Source organism: Wasmannia auropunctata, unplaced genomic scaffold, assembly GCF_000956235.1.
Source record: "Wasmannia auropunctata unplaced genomic scaffold, wasmannia.A_1.0 LD336111.1, whole genome shotgun sequence".
In the NCBI taxonomy this organism is placed as follows: Eukaryota; Metazoa; Arthropoda; class Insecta; order Hymenoptera; family Formicidae; genus Wasmannia; species Wasmannia auropunctata.
In genome coordinates, this window is record NW_012026779.1 from 1,900,138 (window position 1) to 1,914,925 (window position 14,788).

General features: G+C 38.9%; 3 protein-coding genes across 8 annotated transcripts; 1 reads left to right on the forward strand and 2 right to left on the reverse strand.

The window, feature by feature from the left end:
• Nucleotides 1–78: 78 nt before the first annotated feature.
• On the reverse strand, nt 79–3,367 carry LOC105449047 (pre-mRNA-processing factor 17). Its single transcript, XM_011688041.1, has 8 exons — nt 3,023–3,367; nt 2,671–2,887; nt 2,023–2,349; nt 1,472–1,686; nt 1,118–1,381; nt 811–944; nt 501–722; nt 79–385 (listed from the first exon to the last, which is right to left on the reverse strand). The coding sequence occupies exons 1-8, from the start codon at nt 3,152–3,154 to the stop codon at nt 208–210; spliced, it is 1,689 nt and encodes a 562-aa protein (XP_011686343.1). The 5' UTR covers nt 3,155–3,367; the 3' UTR covers nt 79–207.
• A 589-nt stretch (nt 3,368–3,956) lies between these two features.
• Nucleotides 3,957–7,896, forward strand: LOC105449086 (sorting nexin-17). Of its 5 annotated transcripts, none has more exons than XM_011688108.1 (8): nt 3,957–4,230; nt 4,687–4,861; nt 4,948–5,313; nt 5,401–5,494; nt 5,583–5,833; nt 5,910–6,113; nt 6,197–6,379; nt 6,464–7,896. In XM_011688108.1, the coding sequence occupies exons 3-8, from the start codon at nt 5,041–5,043 to the stop codon at nt 6,725–6,727; spliced, it is 1,269 nt and encodes a 422-aa protein (XP_011686410.1). In that variant the 5' UTR covers nt 3,957–4,230; nt 4,687–4,861; nt 4,948–5,040; the 3' UTR covers nt 6,728–7,896. The 5 variants fall into 5 exon arrangements, with proteins under 5 accessions (XP_011686410.1, XP_011686385.1, XP_011686397.1 ...); XM_011688083.1 differs by having other exon boundaries at nt 4,687–4,856; XM_011688095.1 differs by lacking the exon at nt 3,957–4,230 and adding an exon at nt 4,250–4,460 and having other exon boundaries at nt 4,687–4,856.
• On the reverse strand, nt 7,380–12,914 carry LOC105449073 (serine/threonine-protein kinase 3). Of its 2 annotated transcripts, none has more exons than XM_011688077.1 (10): nt 12,657–12,914; nt 12,047–12,127; nt 11,787–11,967; nt 11,479–11,706; nt 11,089–11,407; nt 10,842–10,975; nt 10,348–10,507; nt 10,176–10,267; nt 9,898–10,095; nt 7,380–9,659 (listed from the first exon to the last, which is right to left on the reverse strand). In XM_011688077.1, exons 1-10 carry the CDS (start codon nt 12,668–12,670, stop codon nt 9,501–9,503), a joined length of 1,566 nt encoding a protein of 521 aa, XP_011686379.1. In that variant the 5' UTR covers nt 12,671–12,914; the 3' UTR covers nt 7,380–9,500. The 2 variants fall into 2 exon arrangements, with proteins under 2 accessions (XP_011686379.1, XP_011686374.1); XM_011688072.1 differs by having other exon boundaries at nt 7,380–9,677.
• Nucleotides 12,915–14,788: the final 1,874 nt, after the last annotated feature.

Genomic DNA, 14,788 nt, shown 5'->3' on the forward strand with positions numbered 1-14,788 from the left:
ATATGAAAGAACGCTTATACATATTCGTCACTCATGAAATGTCATTAATTAATCGATTAATCTAAGTGTTTAAAAATCTTATTTTTTTATCAATATTTATTTACAAAAAATATACAATATTATTTACAAAAAGTATCTCCGTTGTCAAAAAGTGGCTTACGAGTTGTTTTAATTGTTGCTTCAACTGTGGCTTACGGCTCGGACATTTTAGTCCCAATACTTGATCTTGCCATCCCAACCAGCTGTAGCAAGTCTAGAAGGCTCATGCGGATGCCACAACACGTCAATGCACACCCCGTCGTGCGCCTTCCACTTTTTGTACAACTTCGTTGTCTTCCAGTCCCATATGTAGCATTTGCCATCTGCATCGCCCGACACCAAGTAACTGAAATAAGAACACGTGTATTTTACTGAAAGCTTAATTAATTCCTATAAAACAAAAAATGATATTGCATATTTTAAGAAACGTACACACTTTATCTTTTGTATATTCAAATTACCTCATATCTGGCGAAAAGTCTAACCCGCACGCGTATCCCGCGACCATGTGCCCCGTGAACGTCTTCTTCCGATTCATTTTGAATCTATTTAACGCCGAGAATATAACGATCTTGTTATCCATGCTTTGGCAAGCGAGCCACTTCTGATTTCGCGACGGCGTTACCGCCGGCATAGAATGCATGGATGGATCAGCTATGTATTTCATATCCACAGGAATGTCCCTGCACAAAAAAAAACAATTCATTCTTAATAATAGAGCAACTTCATTTTTTCAAAAATAACTCTTTACTGAAATCAATGGACTCATACCATTCCCAAACCCGGAGACTTTTATCGTCGCTAGTTGTGACGAATCGCCTATTCTCGTCGACAAATGTGATGGTATTCACGGCACCCAAATGTCTATCATATTCTTGCGTTATTTCGCCAGAACGTATATCCCACTGTAACAGATATTCAATTATTAATATTTAATTAAAGATGTCATTAATTAATGCTTCATTTTTACGTTGATTGTTGCACTTTTCATCAAGAATAAATGAGAGTATTTTTGTGCGCTCGTATCATGGAAATCTTAAATATTTATCAGTACGTCGTTGTCGATTTTTTTACTCACACAAATAATCTTCTTATCGCTGGTACCAGCTACGAAGAGGTGCTGCTTATCTGGATCGGGATTAAACTTGGCGCAGTACGGGATCTTTCGACTCGTAAAGCGACTGATACAAGCTCCCGTTTCTGTGTCCCAGAGTTTCACATAGCGATCGTAAGCCGCTGATAAAAATCGCTTGCCGTCGTTGTCGAAACTTATGTCCCGTACCGCTTGTCGATGCCCATAGTACGTACGAACGCATCTCCTGTCTTTGTATACTTCCCACAACTGTGAACAATAAGACGATTAACATAGTACACTTTGCACGAGTAATACGTTTAACAGATTAAGTTAAAATAATCGTCACGTCGAGTATACCTTCACGCGACAATCCATGCTGCAAGACAGTAATAAATGCGCGGTGCGTGGGAACCATCGGATTTGCGAGATGCCTTTCGTGTGTCCTTCCCACGTGTGAATTTGCGCTTTTGGCAAGAAACAACGGTCGGGTGGCGATTCCGATCTGAGATTCACGCCTACATCCTGAGGAGCGTGCAAGAACGAGCGTCCTTGATAATCCACACTGTCTTTGACTGCAAAATAAAACAAAATAAGATTAACAATTGAGATACAAAAATGCCAACACGATCTAAAGCGGATCTTGGTGCTTGAAAATCTTATATGTGTAAATCTTAGTTCATGCTTGAAAATCTTATATATGTAATTCTTAATTCATACAAATTATGACGTAATATTATTAAGTATATCACAAGTACATTTTAAAACAATATTCACGTTAAGTTTTATCTTAATAAATTTAATTTGATAATGCAATTCTAAAAGTGATTCTGTATCAAAAAAGCAAATTTGTTACTAATACATGCACTAATATATTTGCAGTATGTTAATGATATATATGAAGATATTACTATGTAATACTGTCTTCTCCTCGAGCGGCTTCTCCTCCGTCTGCTTTCCTCGTTTATTTCGTTTGGCCAAGATTTCTTCCAATTCAGCAGCTTCCTCCTCGCTTGGCTTGATAACTCGCTTCTCATCAATATAACCACCCCAGGGACCCAAAAAGCCTTCAATGTCCGTTGGATCGTTGTTTCTGTGCCTCTTCCGTTTGTCCGACGGTCTCAGGGTGGTGTTTTCGAAAACAGTCTTACCGCCTGATTCTTCTGCCGCTTCGGTTGCACCGATCATAATTCTGCCTTCATCCGTGCTACCGTCTACAGTTGGATCTAGCGCATATCCTGTCAACAAAAATTTTGATATTAATTGAAACTTAGCTATTAAATAATTGTTTGATTTAAGCTAAAACATCTCAAATATTCAAATATAAATAAGCATATTTCGATGGATTATTGGAATAAAAGTATAAGATAATATTCTCTTCTTAATTTTAAGATAATAATGATTTCAAGAAATCAGATTTTAATAAGATAGAAAAATATATCCTCAATTATATATGTATATATTCTATATACACAGGGTGGGACCCTAAAACACTGGAATATGTCGAAAACTAAACCCAGGTAAAAGGGATATACCCAAAGGTTGTATATTATACATACCGTAACTGGCAAATGTTCTCCTTTGATTTTCAAACTGGAATTCACTTATGTGCGCCCGTTCTACGTATCCAGACAGTATATTTTTGACCGCGCGCTGCTGCTGCGTCTTGAACGGATTCTCCGGTCCCACCTCGGGCCCAAAGAGTTCCTCATACTTTGGATTATGTGTAACTTCCGTTGCGATTGGATCTATATGTTTTACACACAATTCTGTCCCCTGAATAAGGTATAAATGACGGGTTATTTCTTTCTGTCTCAAAAGGAACGTTTTTAAAGAGGCGATAACACAAGTGTTCATAACCACAAAAAGAGGCAATTGAAAACGGAGCGAATACTGCACGTGAATACTTACGGTAGGCACGACCTCCGGGGCAGCGCAAATTTGGAGCCCAGTGAACTTTCCACTGGGAAACGTGGACGCTAAATCCACGTTATCACCCTCACTACCTTCATCGCTGCTACCATAGTCTTTTAGCGCGAGCATTTTAACGAGATTTATTTCAGTTCTTCTTCTTGATACCTGTGGATTTCAGATTCACCAAATCTCAGTACCACGTTTTTTTGTTGTTTCTCTGCTCCCTGGGAAGACTAGGAGTCCAGTGACTTATTTCAGTTGAACGATTTTGCTCTCTACCAAGCTTCGTCAGAGAGAAACCTGAGAGAGGACTGGAGAGGACATGACGCCTGACGATCTTAACCTGAAAATGCCCTCGTGCCTGCACTAACGTCCTCTGAAGAAGTGGATGTAAACTACTTAGCAACGTTCACTTTTCTGCATCGCGGGTACATACACAATTTGTGGTGCGTGTCCGTGCTACATCCACTTTTCAAGACTGCCTTATATTCTCGAAAAATTGCGCATTCGAAAATCACATGTTCTCTCTCAGATTACGAATATTTCCGGCGAAGATTAAATTAAAATAATTACATCTATTTTTAACTAAAATTTTCATTTAGATATAATTATTTATTTATATTTAATTATAATTATATACTTAAGGAATATATATTTTCGTGACAGAATAGACAATTTTTATTCGATACATTGTTGTCTGTTTGAAAATCTCAAAAGCACATATATATTATACTGATATATATGATATTACAATGCTATATACTTTCTACGAGAACATTATTCTATCGATTATGTTGACGATTTTTTTCGAAAAACGCGTATCCTCTAAATAGTCTAAATAGTGAAACATTTTCGTAGCACACATCGCGTCTCGCAAAGAGACTATCGGTCCTCTGCTGCGTGACACGCTAACCGCATTCACGCTGCAACGTGCGTGTCATTCACTGGCGCGAGCTCGCGAGCGTGGAGCGCGTGCCGCGTGTGTGACATGACGCGTTCTCTCGCTCTGGGCGCCGCGGCGGCGTGTAGCAATCGCCGCGGCGACGGTGCCGTCGTGGGATTTAAATGCGTGCCAGTGCTTCAGTAGTAATAATCGCGTGAAACGTAACGCGCGAGTGGGCGTGAGCGACCGATTAGGGCCGCTGTGAGCTGTCACGTATGCATGAGGTCCCGCGAACGCGACGAAAGTCGCACAGCGATATTATGTGAGTATGTGTGGGAAACGCGCGTGAACGGCGTGCAGTTTCGGCAGTGAACACTCGCCGGAGTCGGGAAATAGAATGTGCGGCCGGCCTCCTGCCGTGCAGGCGCGTCGAGATTATTAAGGGCATCGCTTTCTACGATCTTTCCGCCGCGAGATCCGGATCTCGGCGCGGGGTCATTTTCCTCTCCGAGAAAAGTACGGGTCGGGGTCGTGCGAGACATACACGTATATGTACGTTCGGCCGGTGGGCGGAATTGAATCGCCTCTTTTACATCCGAGAACGTCGCTCCGTGCAGGCGCGAATAAGATGAAGTGACTCACCGCGCGGCGCATAGCGACGAGCAGGATCCCACGTGTCGATTTCACGCGTGTAGTTTTTCCGTTCCAGTAAATCGGAAAATTCGAAAAACTTTACGTTTTGCCTTTTAGTTTAACTTCACTTCGTCTTCCTTCGCAGATGCTTCCTACGCTGATGTGGATACCAAGAAGCTGACAAATTTCGCGTCGAGAATGTGATTTTATAACAATATTTTTATCGTTCAACATATATATTTTTGTACCGTCAAGATGCACTTTTCTATACCGGACACTCAGGAATTTATGGACAGCGCTGGGAATGCATATATCGTTGAGTATCTATACTTTTTTTTTTTATTATTCATTGCACATATTGTGTGCTTCCTTGTTTATTTGTAATAACATCTCGCCTGAATTGCAGGGATATAATATTCACATCAATGGATTGTTTCATTGCACCGCGAGATACAAACAGCTGTACAATCTCCACGTGCAACTGTCGAAGGATCTCAACATGTCGTTACCTATATTTCCTCCGAAGAAGTTCTTTCCCTTGACCGCCACTCAGCAAGAGGAACGGCGGCTGGCTCTGGAGAAGTACATCCAGTCCATCGGTCAAAATATAGCCATAAATAACTCGGAAATATTAAATGGATTTCTACTGAGTGCTCAACAAGAAACTGCGGACGGTCTGTCGGAGCAGGAGACTTTAGATATCTTTCTTACGAACGGATCCAAAATTTCGTTGAATGTTTCGCCGGGAGAGCATTCCGGTGAAGTTTTAAAGGTATATATTATTCCCAATAATTAATTTGTATAAAAACGATAACGATTCGTGGACGTGACAATTATTAAAACACTTTCTTTTCCACAGAGGGTATATAAACATATAAAGTTAGCGGAAAAATATCACTTCCATTTTGCCCTATTTGTTATTATGCAAGATGAGTTACCAGGTAGCATCAAAAGTGTGTATATATTCTTATAGCGTTTTATTAAAATATATCTACATATTTGGTTTTCTCTCGTTTAATATATGTTTTTTTTTAATTTCAGTATTGCGCAAGTTACAAGATTTTGAATCGCCATTTATAACGCACAAGTATATGAGTTCTATGGGTACGCGAGTTGTTCTCAGAAAAAATTACTGGGACACAACGTACGACGTTGAGTTATTAAACGATCCGGTAACGTTAAATCTACTGTACATTCAAGCGGCTGCGGAAATTCACAGCGGCTGGATTCCGGTTGCCAAGGAAGTGCAGCGTCAATTGGAAAATTTGGAAAAATCCGAGAGTAGAAAAGAGGTAAGTTTACAAACGAAATAGTAACTTTTTTTTTCAAGTAATTTATAGTGAATTTATAGAATCTTTATTATTTCAGTACCTGAATATAGCTCGTCACTTGAAATATTACGGCTACGTACAGTTTTCACCGTGTTACTGCGATTATCCCGAGCGTAGCTCGAAAGTATTGCTCGCTATAGGTGGAAATGAATTGAATTTACGCGTATTATCGTCCGAAGAGCACGAAGTCGTGTTCAAAGTATCGCGAATGCGATGCTGGCGCATCACTACTATACAAAATGTGAGTTCTATGAATATTTTAATGGGAAAATTTGCGTTTATAGATTATACACGTTATTTTATTATTAATGGATGCGTTTATAGGGAACGGATCATCACGAGGACAGCAACGAGTGCAGTTTGGAGTTATCTTTCGAATATCTAATTGCTAAGAATGAATTGCAATGGATCACAATTGTATCCGAGCAAGCGATTTTAATGTCTGTTTGTCTGCAAGCCATGATTGACGAGTTATTGCAGAAGCGCGTAGTGGGGAGCAGAATTCAGGTTGTTATATAAACTGTCTCAGATTACTTAAATGCTCAAATCAAGTCTCCTCGTCCGTAAACGATATTTGTGCGACGTTTGCAGGCGGAACCTGGGAAATCGTGGACGTACATTATGAGGGACGGTCAAACGCGTGTCATTGCAGGATCGCCGCTGCGCGAATGTGCCAATAATAATCATTCTAAATCGGGACCAATGATAAAGAAACTTGCTAACAAATGGTCGGCTGTGACGTCAAAGAAATCAGATGATTCGAGAGCTGTTGCTGATAAGACTCAGACAACGACAACGGATCTCGATGTCGTGGAAAATAACGTTTTTCGTATGATAGGAGACGACGATTTATGAGACAAATTTTTAAGAGCGTGCAAACACAGTGATAAAAAAAAACTAACAGGATATGTGCCTTATCGAAACGCTCTTTTTAAAAAAAATATATTTTGAGATATATTTTACAAATCGTGGACACTATTTCCAATTTAAAAATTAACGATAGGTAGCTCTCGAGAGATTTTCTTGAATGATTCATGTTTAGTGTGTTTTGTATGTGATTAAAATGCATTTATATTTATTGATAACTTTTTATAAAAACATTCTTTATACAAATTTTTTATATACCGTCCAATTCCAATGATAATTGATCTGATATAAATTGGAAATTAACTTGGACCAAAATTTTGCATATACAAAAAATATTCATGCACAAGGTACTTAATGATAGGGTTAGTATTAATGATACGCTCGTACTCGTTAACGAAAAATCAAACTGAAGAGATCAAACGCGCACAGTTTGTATAATATTTTATTATTGTTAAACAAAATGATTGAAAAGGCAGCATGTTAATATTTGCTTCTCTCTGTAATTATCTTAAACAAAACTATTAATAATAATATCTCGCTTTAATGTTATTAATAGCAATCGTTTTATATGAGTTGTTGTTACGTTCTATTATTAGACTATAAGTTTTCACTAAATCATTCACTCGGAAAACATACATTTGCCTTCAGTCTCTATATTTCAGCCCAAACACTGTAAAAGATTGTACAATACACAATACGAATGTAAAATCATGGTGTTGTCGTAAAACTGTCATGATTGGATATAAAGCCATATCTCCAAATGGAAAAATAAAAATGGACTATTACGTTGCCTTATGAAATATGTAACTATAAATCTTCGTATATGAAAAAGTGATTGCTAGCTAATGCTAAATGACTGACTGACAATCGTGTAGAAAATGCATTAAATGTACTTCTTTGTAACATTATTGTGTAAACATTTTTGTCGTTTTACTTTTTTTCTTTAATCCTAAAACGGATAGCGCAGAACATTAATTAATGGATACAGGTCATAAGTTTAAGAAGGAAGATTTTACAGCAGCATAAGCTGCAAAAATATAAAGTTTGTAAACCTATAGTTTTATATAAGAATGCAATTTACAACTATCCTCAAGTGCCGATGTATTGTACGAACTGTAAAATGAGAAAATACAATAAAGTCATCACAATTTTAACGCATGTATGAAAATGATCGAACGACCATGTAAATTATTTTTAAAAAATCTCTAAAAGAATTATGTACAGTTTATTATTGCGTTTCGTATATATAAAACGATATTGAAGCATAACTCTGTTGTGAAGCACTTTAATTTCCTTTTCAGTTGAAAAACCTTACTTAATATTACACTTCTGCGAGAGTATCAAGATTATGGATAATATACGCTTCAAATTCGGACCCTTATTTCATTGACAATGTGCAACCTTCTATATCAAAAATATGTTGTTATTCTGTTATTATTATTTTCTAAAAAGAAGAAAATTGAAGATCAGTTCTGGCTATAGCGCATTTCAAGTATAGCTCTATTTTCCACTACTTGCAAAATAGCCCAGACGTCAGCAAGGAATTATTTCTTCCACTACGATTATTCGCCATATTAGTATTAATGGCACGTACAAATGTATTTCTTTTTCACAAAAAAATATGCGGTCGAGAATTTGTTTTATGCTTTATACATAAAATGATTATTGTAAGGCATTACCATGCGAACCTTTATATCATTCTAAAAATACCCTTGTCGTTATGATGGAATCTGATAAATTTCAGTTTCAACAATTTCCACATCGTGACAAAGTAAATTAGAACATACTGGAGAATACTTTCTAATACGGCGCGCGGAAGACTCTAATACTAGTAAGTTCGTTCGTGAATTTTCTCATTAGAATGCGGCATCATTTTTTTTTTTTAATCACGATGCTGCATACTCTTAAAAACACTATTCATTACTTTAGAATTGCGATCATCATATTGGTGTTGGACATGTTTTGCAAACTTGAAAAGTAAATATAATTATTTTAGAGAATTGACATAAACTAAAGTTAGTTGTTAGTGTTAGTAGACGAATGAGTAGAGAGAGTCTACCTATGGCAGTAGAATAAAAAGTAAATTAAATCTTACAGCCTTGTTCGCTTATTTCAAAACTGTCATGATTAAATAGAAGAGCATTCACACTCAAGAACTGCTTAGCTGTTTAAGTGCATTTCATATGAATGATTTTTTTTTTATATCCTGGATAAAATGGCATTACAAATGACTAGCGTAGCGACGATACGAAATACCGATTTCCTTCCAAGTAAATATAAAAAATTTCTCGATAAAAACGATCGTAATCGTGAATGCATTTGTTCCTACACTCCTATTGCATTCCTTTTTATTTTCTAACGACCCTAGAGGAGTCTCTCAGAATATCTCTATAAGAATAGGATATATTTAACAGTAAATATATAGGTAAACATAATACAAAAATTAAGTATAGTGATTGTTTCTTCACCTAAAATCACGTAAAATAATTTACATTGATGACGTGAGGCTATTAGCTATTGCTAGCTGTAATGGTCCCGGGATTCACAAAGAGAAGCGACATTGTGTGGATTTGCGAGTAAACAGGAAACATTCACAGTCGCTACACGTTTGTCCGTTTATGAGGTAATACAATTCACGATGTGGGAGAGCAATGTTCTTCCCTTTGATGAAACCGGGGACGACGCGAATAAAATCTATTCATTTATACAATTGTACACCCTTTGTCTATCCGTCGTCACTTATTCGCGTAAAGGAGGACTGTTAGAAGTTCTGTTGACGCTTCCGCTTGGTATCCATGGCATCCAGAATAGGCTGTCTCTTCGTCTGATACCTCTTTCTCAGCTCGTCGATCTCCCGCTCCATTTCCGCGTCCAGACTGGCCATTCGTTGCTGCAGTTCCTCGTAGGAGAGAAACTTCAACTGCAGGATACGGCTTCTCTATATATTCAAGTTAGCTGTTTTTTATAATGCCTACAGCGGCATTATTCCAAATCACTTGGTGCAGAGAACGCGAATTGTATCGTAATCGTTACAAGGCACAAAGTGATTAATCTCGTTCTTTCCTCTTACGTTAATAATCAGAGATATATTGCACCAATTACATTAATTACGTAAAATTCGTAAAATATAAAGAGTGCTGACACAAAATTTTACTCACAAAATCAAAATCACGTTCCGTGAAGACGTTTTGAAACTTCGATATATTGTTATATGGCTGTTCTGGCACGTGATGAGAGATCTGATTCTGCAGCTGTAGTTGCAAATGACTTTGAAACCTATGAGATTCGGTTGGACTCTGCTGCTCCAATTTGTTCGCATTTTCCATATTGTGTGCTCCCAACATCTGTCCATTACCCTATAAAATAATATCGACATCAATATCATAGAAATAAATCATGCCTGAGCAAATTGAGAAAGTAATATGAGAAAGATTACCTTTCCGATTTCAGGCGCTTCTTTCTTATCAAAGTGATCTAAGAATAATGGTCGATATTTTTTGCTAGATTCTACAGAACCAGTGTTATGTCCTGGAAAAAAATTCAGTTAGTTGCGAATAACAATCACTTTTTTACTCTGGAATTTGGAGATTAATTAAGATTTCACTAACTCTTCATGGTGGCTTCGGTATCGGTATCACTATTAATAACCATTGTACCCAAGTCCAATATTGCCGAAACTAAAGTACCCGTGTCTGGAAGATCACTCGGCACTAGAGTCCTGCTGTCCTCCGGTAATGGTTTCATAGTTCCGCTACAATCGTCCTCGTCCTTATAACAGAAACAATGTTATGTATACGAATTATACATACATTATTCATGGGTGTCCGCAGGAGGGGGGGGAGAGCAAAAGAGGCATTTGCCCCTCCCCTCCCCCTTGAATCAGACAAGTACAAAAAAATTCAGAATTTGCTCTCATTTTTACAAATAATAAATATGTCTGTCAAATGTGAGAGAGCTTAATAAGAGAGAGTTAACAACACAGGTACACAACATTTGCTCCTCGCGGTAGTTCGTACTAAAAATTTGGATCATGCCCTCTCTAAAAAAAATCCTGCGGACGCCCTTGATATTATTCGTGTACAAACTAATTTTAAATACTTACCGAATCTTCTGCCTGATTTTGACTTTTAATCGCCACGTTGTTTATAACGTGAGCTCTATGCGCGCTCTGCTTCTCTCGTATTTCATGAGCTTCGGCGATCATTTGACTCAAAATACTCGGCTGTTTGGCATTACCTGCAATCACACGACACATACAAACTTGTAAAAATATCAATAAGTTTATACTGATACATGAAATATAATGTAGATATAAAATATAATAATATAAAATTAAATCTTTTACTCACCTATGAACTCGTGCTGCAAAAGCTCGGTTGCAGTGGCTCTCTCTTCGGGATTTTTTACAAGGCACCCACTGACAAAGTCGATAAACTCTGGACTCCACTGGTCAGGTTCTCTAAAACTAGGCGGTGGTTTAGTCGGAATCATAAATATTGCTCTCATCGGATGTATGTCGCCGTACGGCGGCTTGCCCTCGGCCATTTCTAGGGCCGTTATTCCCAGAGACCATATGTCGGCCACACAATCGTAGCCGATCTCCTGTATTACCTCTGGCGCCATCCAGAATGGTGTACCAATGACTGTGTTACGTTTAGCCATGGTATCCTGTTCCGAGGAATCCAATTTAGACTTTTTTTTCATCTCAGCCTAAAAGCTCTTTATCTTTGTCAACTCACCGTTAATTGACCCGCCACACCAAAATCAGCCAACTTTGCATGGCCCTCGTTATTGAGAAGGATATTCCCAGCCTTAATGTCCCTATGAATTTTCCTTCTCAAGTGAAGGTACTCCAGTCCCTTTAGGGTATCACTCAGGATCGTTGCGATTTCATCCTCCTGGAGGGTCTTCTTTCTTAACCTCATGATATCACTAACAGAACCAGCTCCACAGTACTCCATCACGATCTGCAAGTTACAACGGCATCGATGAATCGTCCGGCTTGTTTGGAACGTCGGACTAAACTCAGCACCGTACATCGACTTACCCATAAATCCGTATTCTTAAAGTAACTTCCATAATATTTAACAACATATGGAGAGTCGCATTGCTGCATAATTGATATTTCCTTAATAATCTCCTGTAGGTCGGTGTCCACTGGCACTTGCTTAATAGCCAGCACCTGTCCGCTTTCCTTGTGCAACGCTTTGTAAACTGATCCATAGGACCTGCACCGAACAAAGCACACAGTTAGAAACAGTAAAAAAGGAGTCTGCCTCTTGCCAGTAATAAAAATAGAAAATTTACCCTTCTCCCAGCTTGCATATAACATCGAAAACCTCTTCCGGCTGTCTCGTCAGACTTTCTTCCGATAACTTTTTCAATTCGCTAAAAACATAACAATAAAAATGTACGCATATCTGAAACAAATGTCACGCGTCCGCGTCGCTAGGGGGGACGAAAGATTCTTTTGCACGAGACTTATTCTTAGCTGGAATGACTCGAAATCTCGGTGAATCAAGTTCGTCTGTCAGTCGGGGGTGGTATTTATTTACTTTGCATCGGTTTAGGACGATGAAAAATCTGCGACTCGAAACGGAGTTGCTTCGTCGGGACACGAGGGAGTTTCAAAGAAGGAGTTGCAACGTGATAAACAAATCGTTCGTGATTGCAGGTTAACAAAGGGACAAAGAGTCCGGGGGGGCAGGAGGGAGGGAGGGGAGGCCCAGTCGTCGGGGAGCCGAGAATCGCCGGAGGAGAGCCGCGCTCCGTTTCGCCGCTATAAATAAATGATCCCAAAGACAGTCGGTCCCCGGCTTTTGTCGTTGTCGAAACGTGAAAAAGGATGAAGGGAGAGAGGGAAGGGGAGAGAGAGAGAAAAAGGAAGACGCGGAGTGAAAACAAATCGGGATAATACCTCTTAGAAGACATCTTCGCGTCGATGTCAAAGAGACCCGGAGATCCGTGAGTGAGGAGCACGCGCGCAAGTATTTATAGAAACGGGAATAACATGAACGCGGTCGGGGCGATTGTCATGCCGTGCGCGGCGGTAGCATGGCCAATTAAAAATAGAGGCGTTACATTTTTGTCAATAAATTAAGGTAACCACAACCGCGAGGTGTATCGGGGCCATCGACTGTCGCGGCCATCGTATCGTACGTAGATGGTGCGGCTGACGGAGCGTTCGCGAACCCACCGGCGGCGGGCGACGGGTCCTCAAGCCCCGTGTCCACGATGCGGGAAAAACATCCGCGAGACACTCCCCGGACGGGGAGAAAAAAATCGACCAATCGGAATCGCATCGATCAGTCCAGTCGAATTATTTCTCGAATCATTCAAATGCGAATTTGTTGTCAATTCTTCCCTCGTCCGAGATTTCAAGCTCGATTTCGCGTAAACAGATTTTGAAAATCCACATCTGGCCGCGAGAGAAGAAAATTTATATATAGACACCAAGGAATTTCACCATGCAGATTCAAATTTTTAAGATTATCTCAAATACAATGCTATATAATCATTTTATTGACTGCGGATGACATATTAAAACCATAAGATTTAAGATAATCAATATAGAGCTGCCAACATCGTTTTTAAACTTTCAAGCGTATATTTTACAATTAAGTCAACCTGCTGTAATAGAACGTGTACGTTTTGAATTTTTTTGCGCCAGTGTTAATAATAATTACAATGTAATACTTTACTAATAAAAATATTTAAAACAAATACAAGTACTTGTAATCCGCTTTTAAAAAGCATAATCTTGATATACATTATACAAAAAAAGAGAGCGATTTTAATAAACTCATATACGATGGCCGCAACAAAATTTTAAATGCCATCTCGATTCATACAATCTCCTGTATTCACTTTATTTCTTCGTGATAACAAAAATTTAAATTGTGAAGACATCTCTGCGCTTTGAGCATCGCGGGAAAAAAAATGAGGTAACGCGTGCGACTTGCATAACAAAACCTTTATTATAATTTTCAAACAAAAACGACATCACAGTAGTGCAATCAACAAGAGATGATCTAATTAATGATTTCAACAGTCTAATTGTATCTCCTACTTGCGCGAGTTAAATTTTAAATCAAGCAATCACATAATTCAAAAGACTTACGATTCCGTACATTCGTTATCCGCAAAAATATCTCCGCGTTAAATTCTCACGATTCTCTGCCGATCAATTCCATGACATAAATGCTCACCAAATTGAATACAAACATTTTTCTATCGAACTGAATATATTTTAAATGCAGCTGGAAATTGGGATCTAGTCTAGTAAAATCGAGTCGAACTGCGAAGTACGTATGAGAACTCCTTACTCCTCGACTAATCGTATAGCGGTAGAGGCAAACGGAAATCTCCCCCAGATTGCTCTACAATTTAGATGATACTTATTTATTCGAGAAGTATATAATACATCGATCTTATCAGCACACATGAGAAAAGAAAACATACTTTCTCGGTAATACTTGGCTTCCGTATGTCGGGCGCGCGCGCACGCGCGACGTTCTCTCTTTCTCTCTCTCTCTCTTTCATTATAATCTAAAAGCTACCACTTTTGTTCTATGGAACGGACTGTAAAATTAACGCTCTCGTCGGAACGTGGCTACAAGTTTGTCGCTAACGGTTATCACTGCGCTGCTGCTGCATCTACCAGGGTAGATCGTCCGCGGATTCGATCGTCGTTGCACGCGAAGAGCGCGTTACGAACGCCGTCCGAAGTGCCGGCAACGGGTCGGCAAATCAAATTCTCTTTTTTTTTCTTCTTCTTCTATCTCTCTTTCCCGAGAACGTAACAAACGGAAAACGCAAGAGACGACTGTCGCGCATCATCTGAAAAAGAATCGACTTACAAGTACGAAAAATCGGCATGATCGCGAGGAACGAGGAATATTTTTCTTTTGTCACATGCTTCACTTATATATTATCTATATATTTAATCTCTCCGCAATACTACGTGGTCTCTGTACCAAAAACAAAAAAGTAGATGCGTGACGCTTATAAAAAACGTGCTCACGTAATTGTAAAAGTGTCCGGAAATCC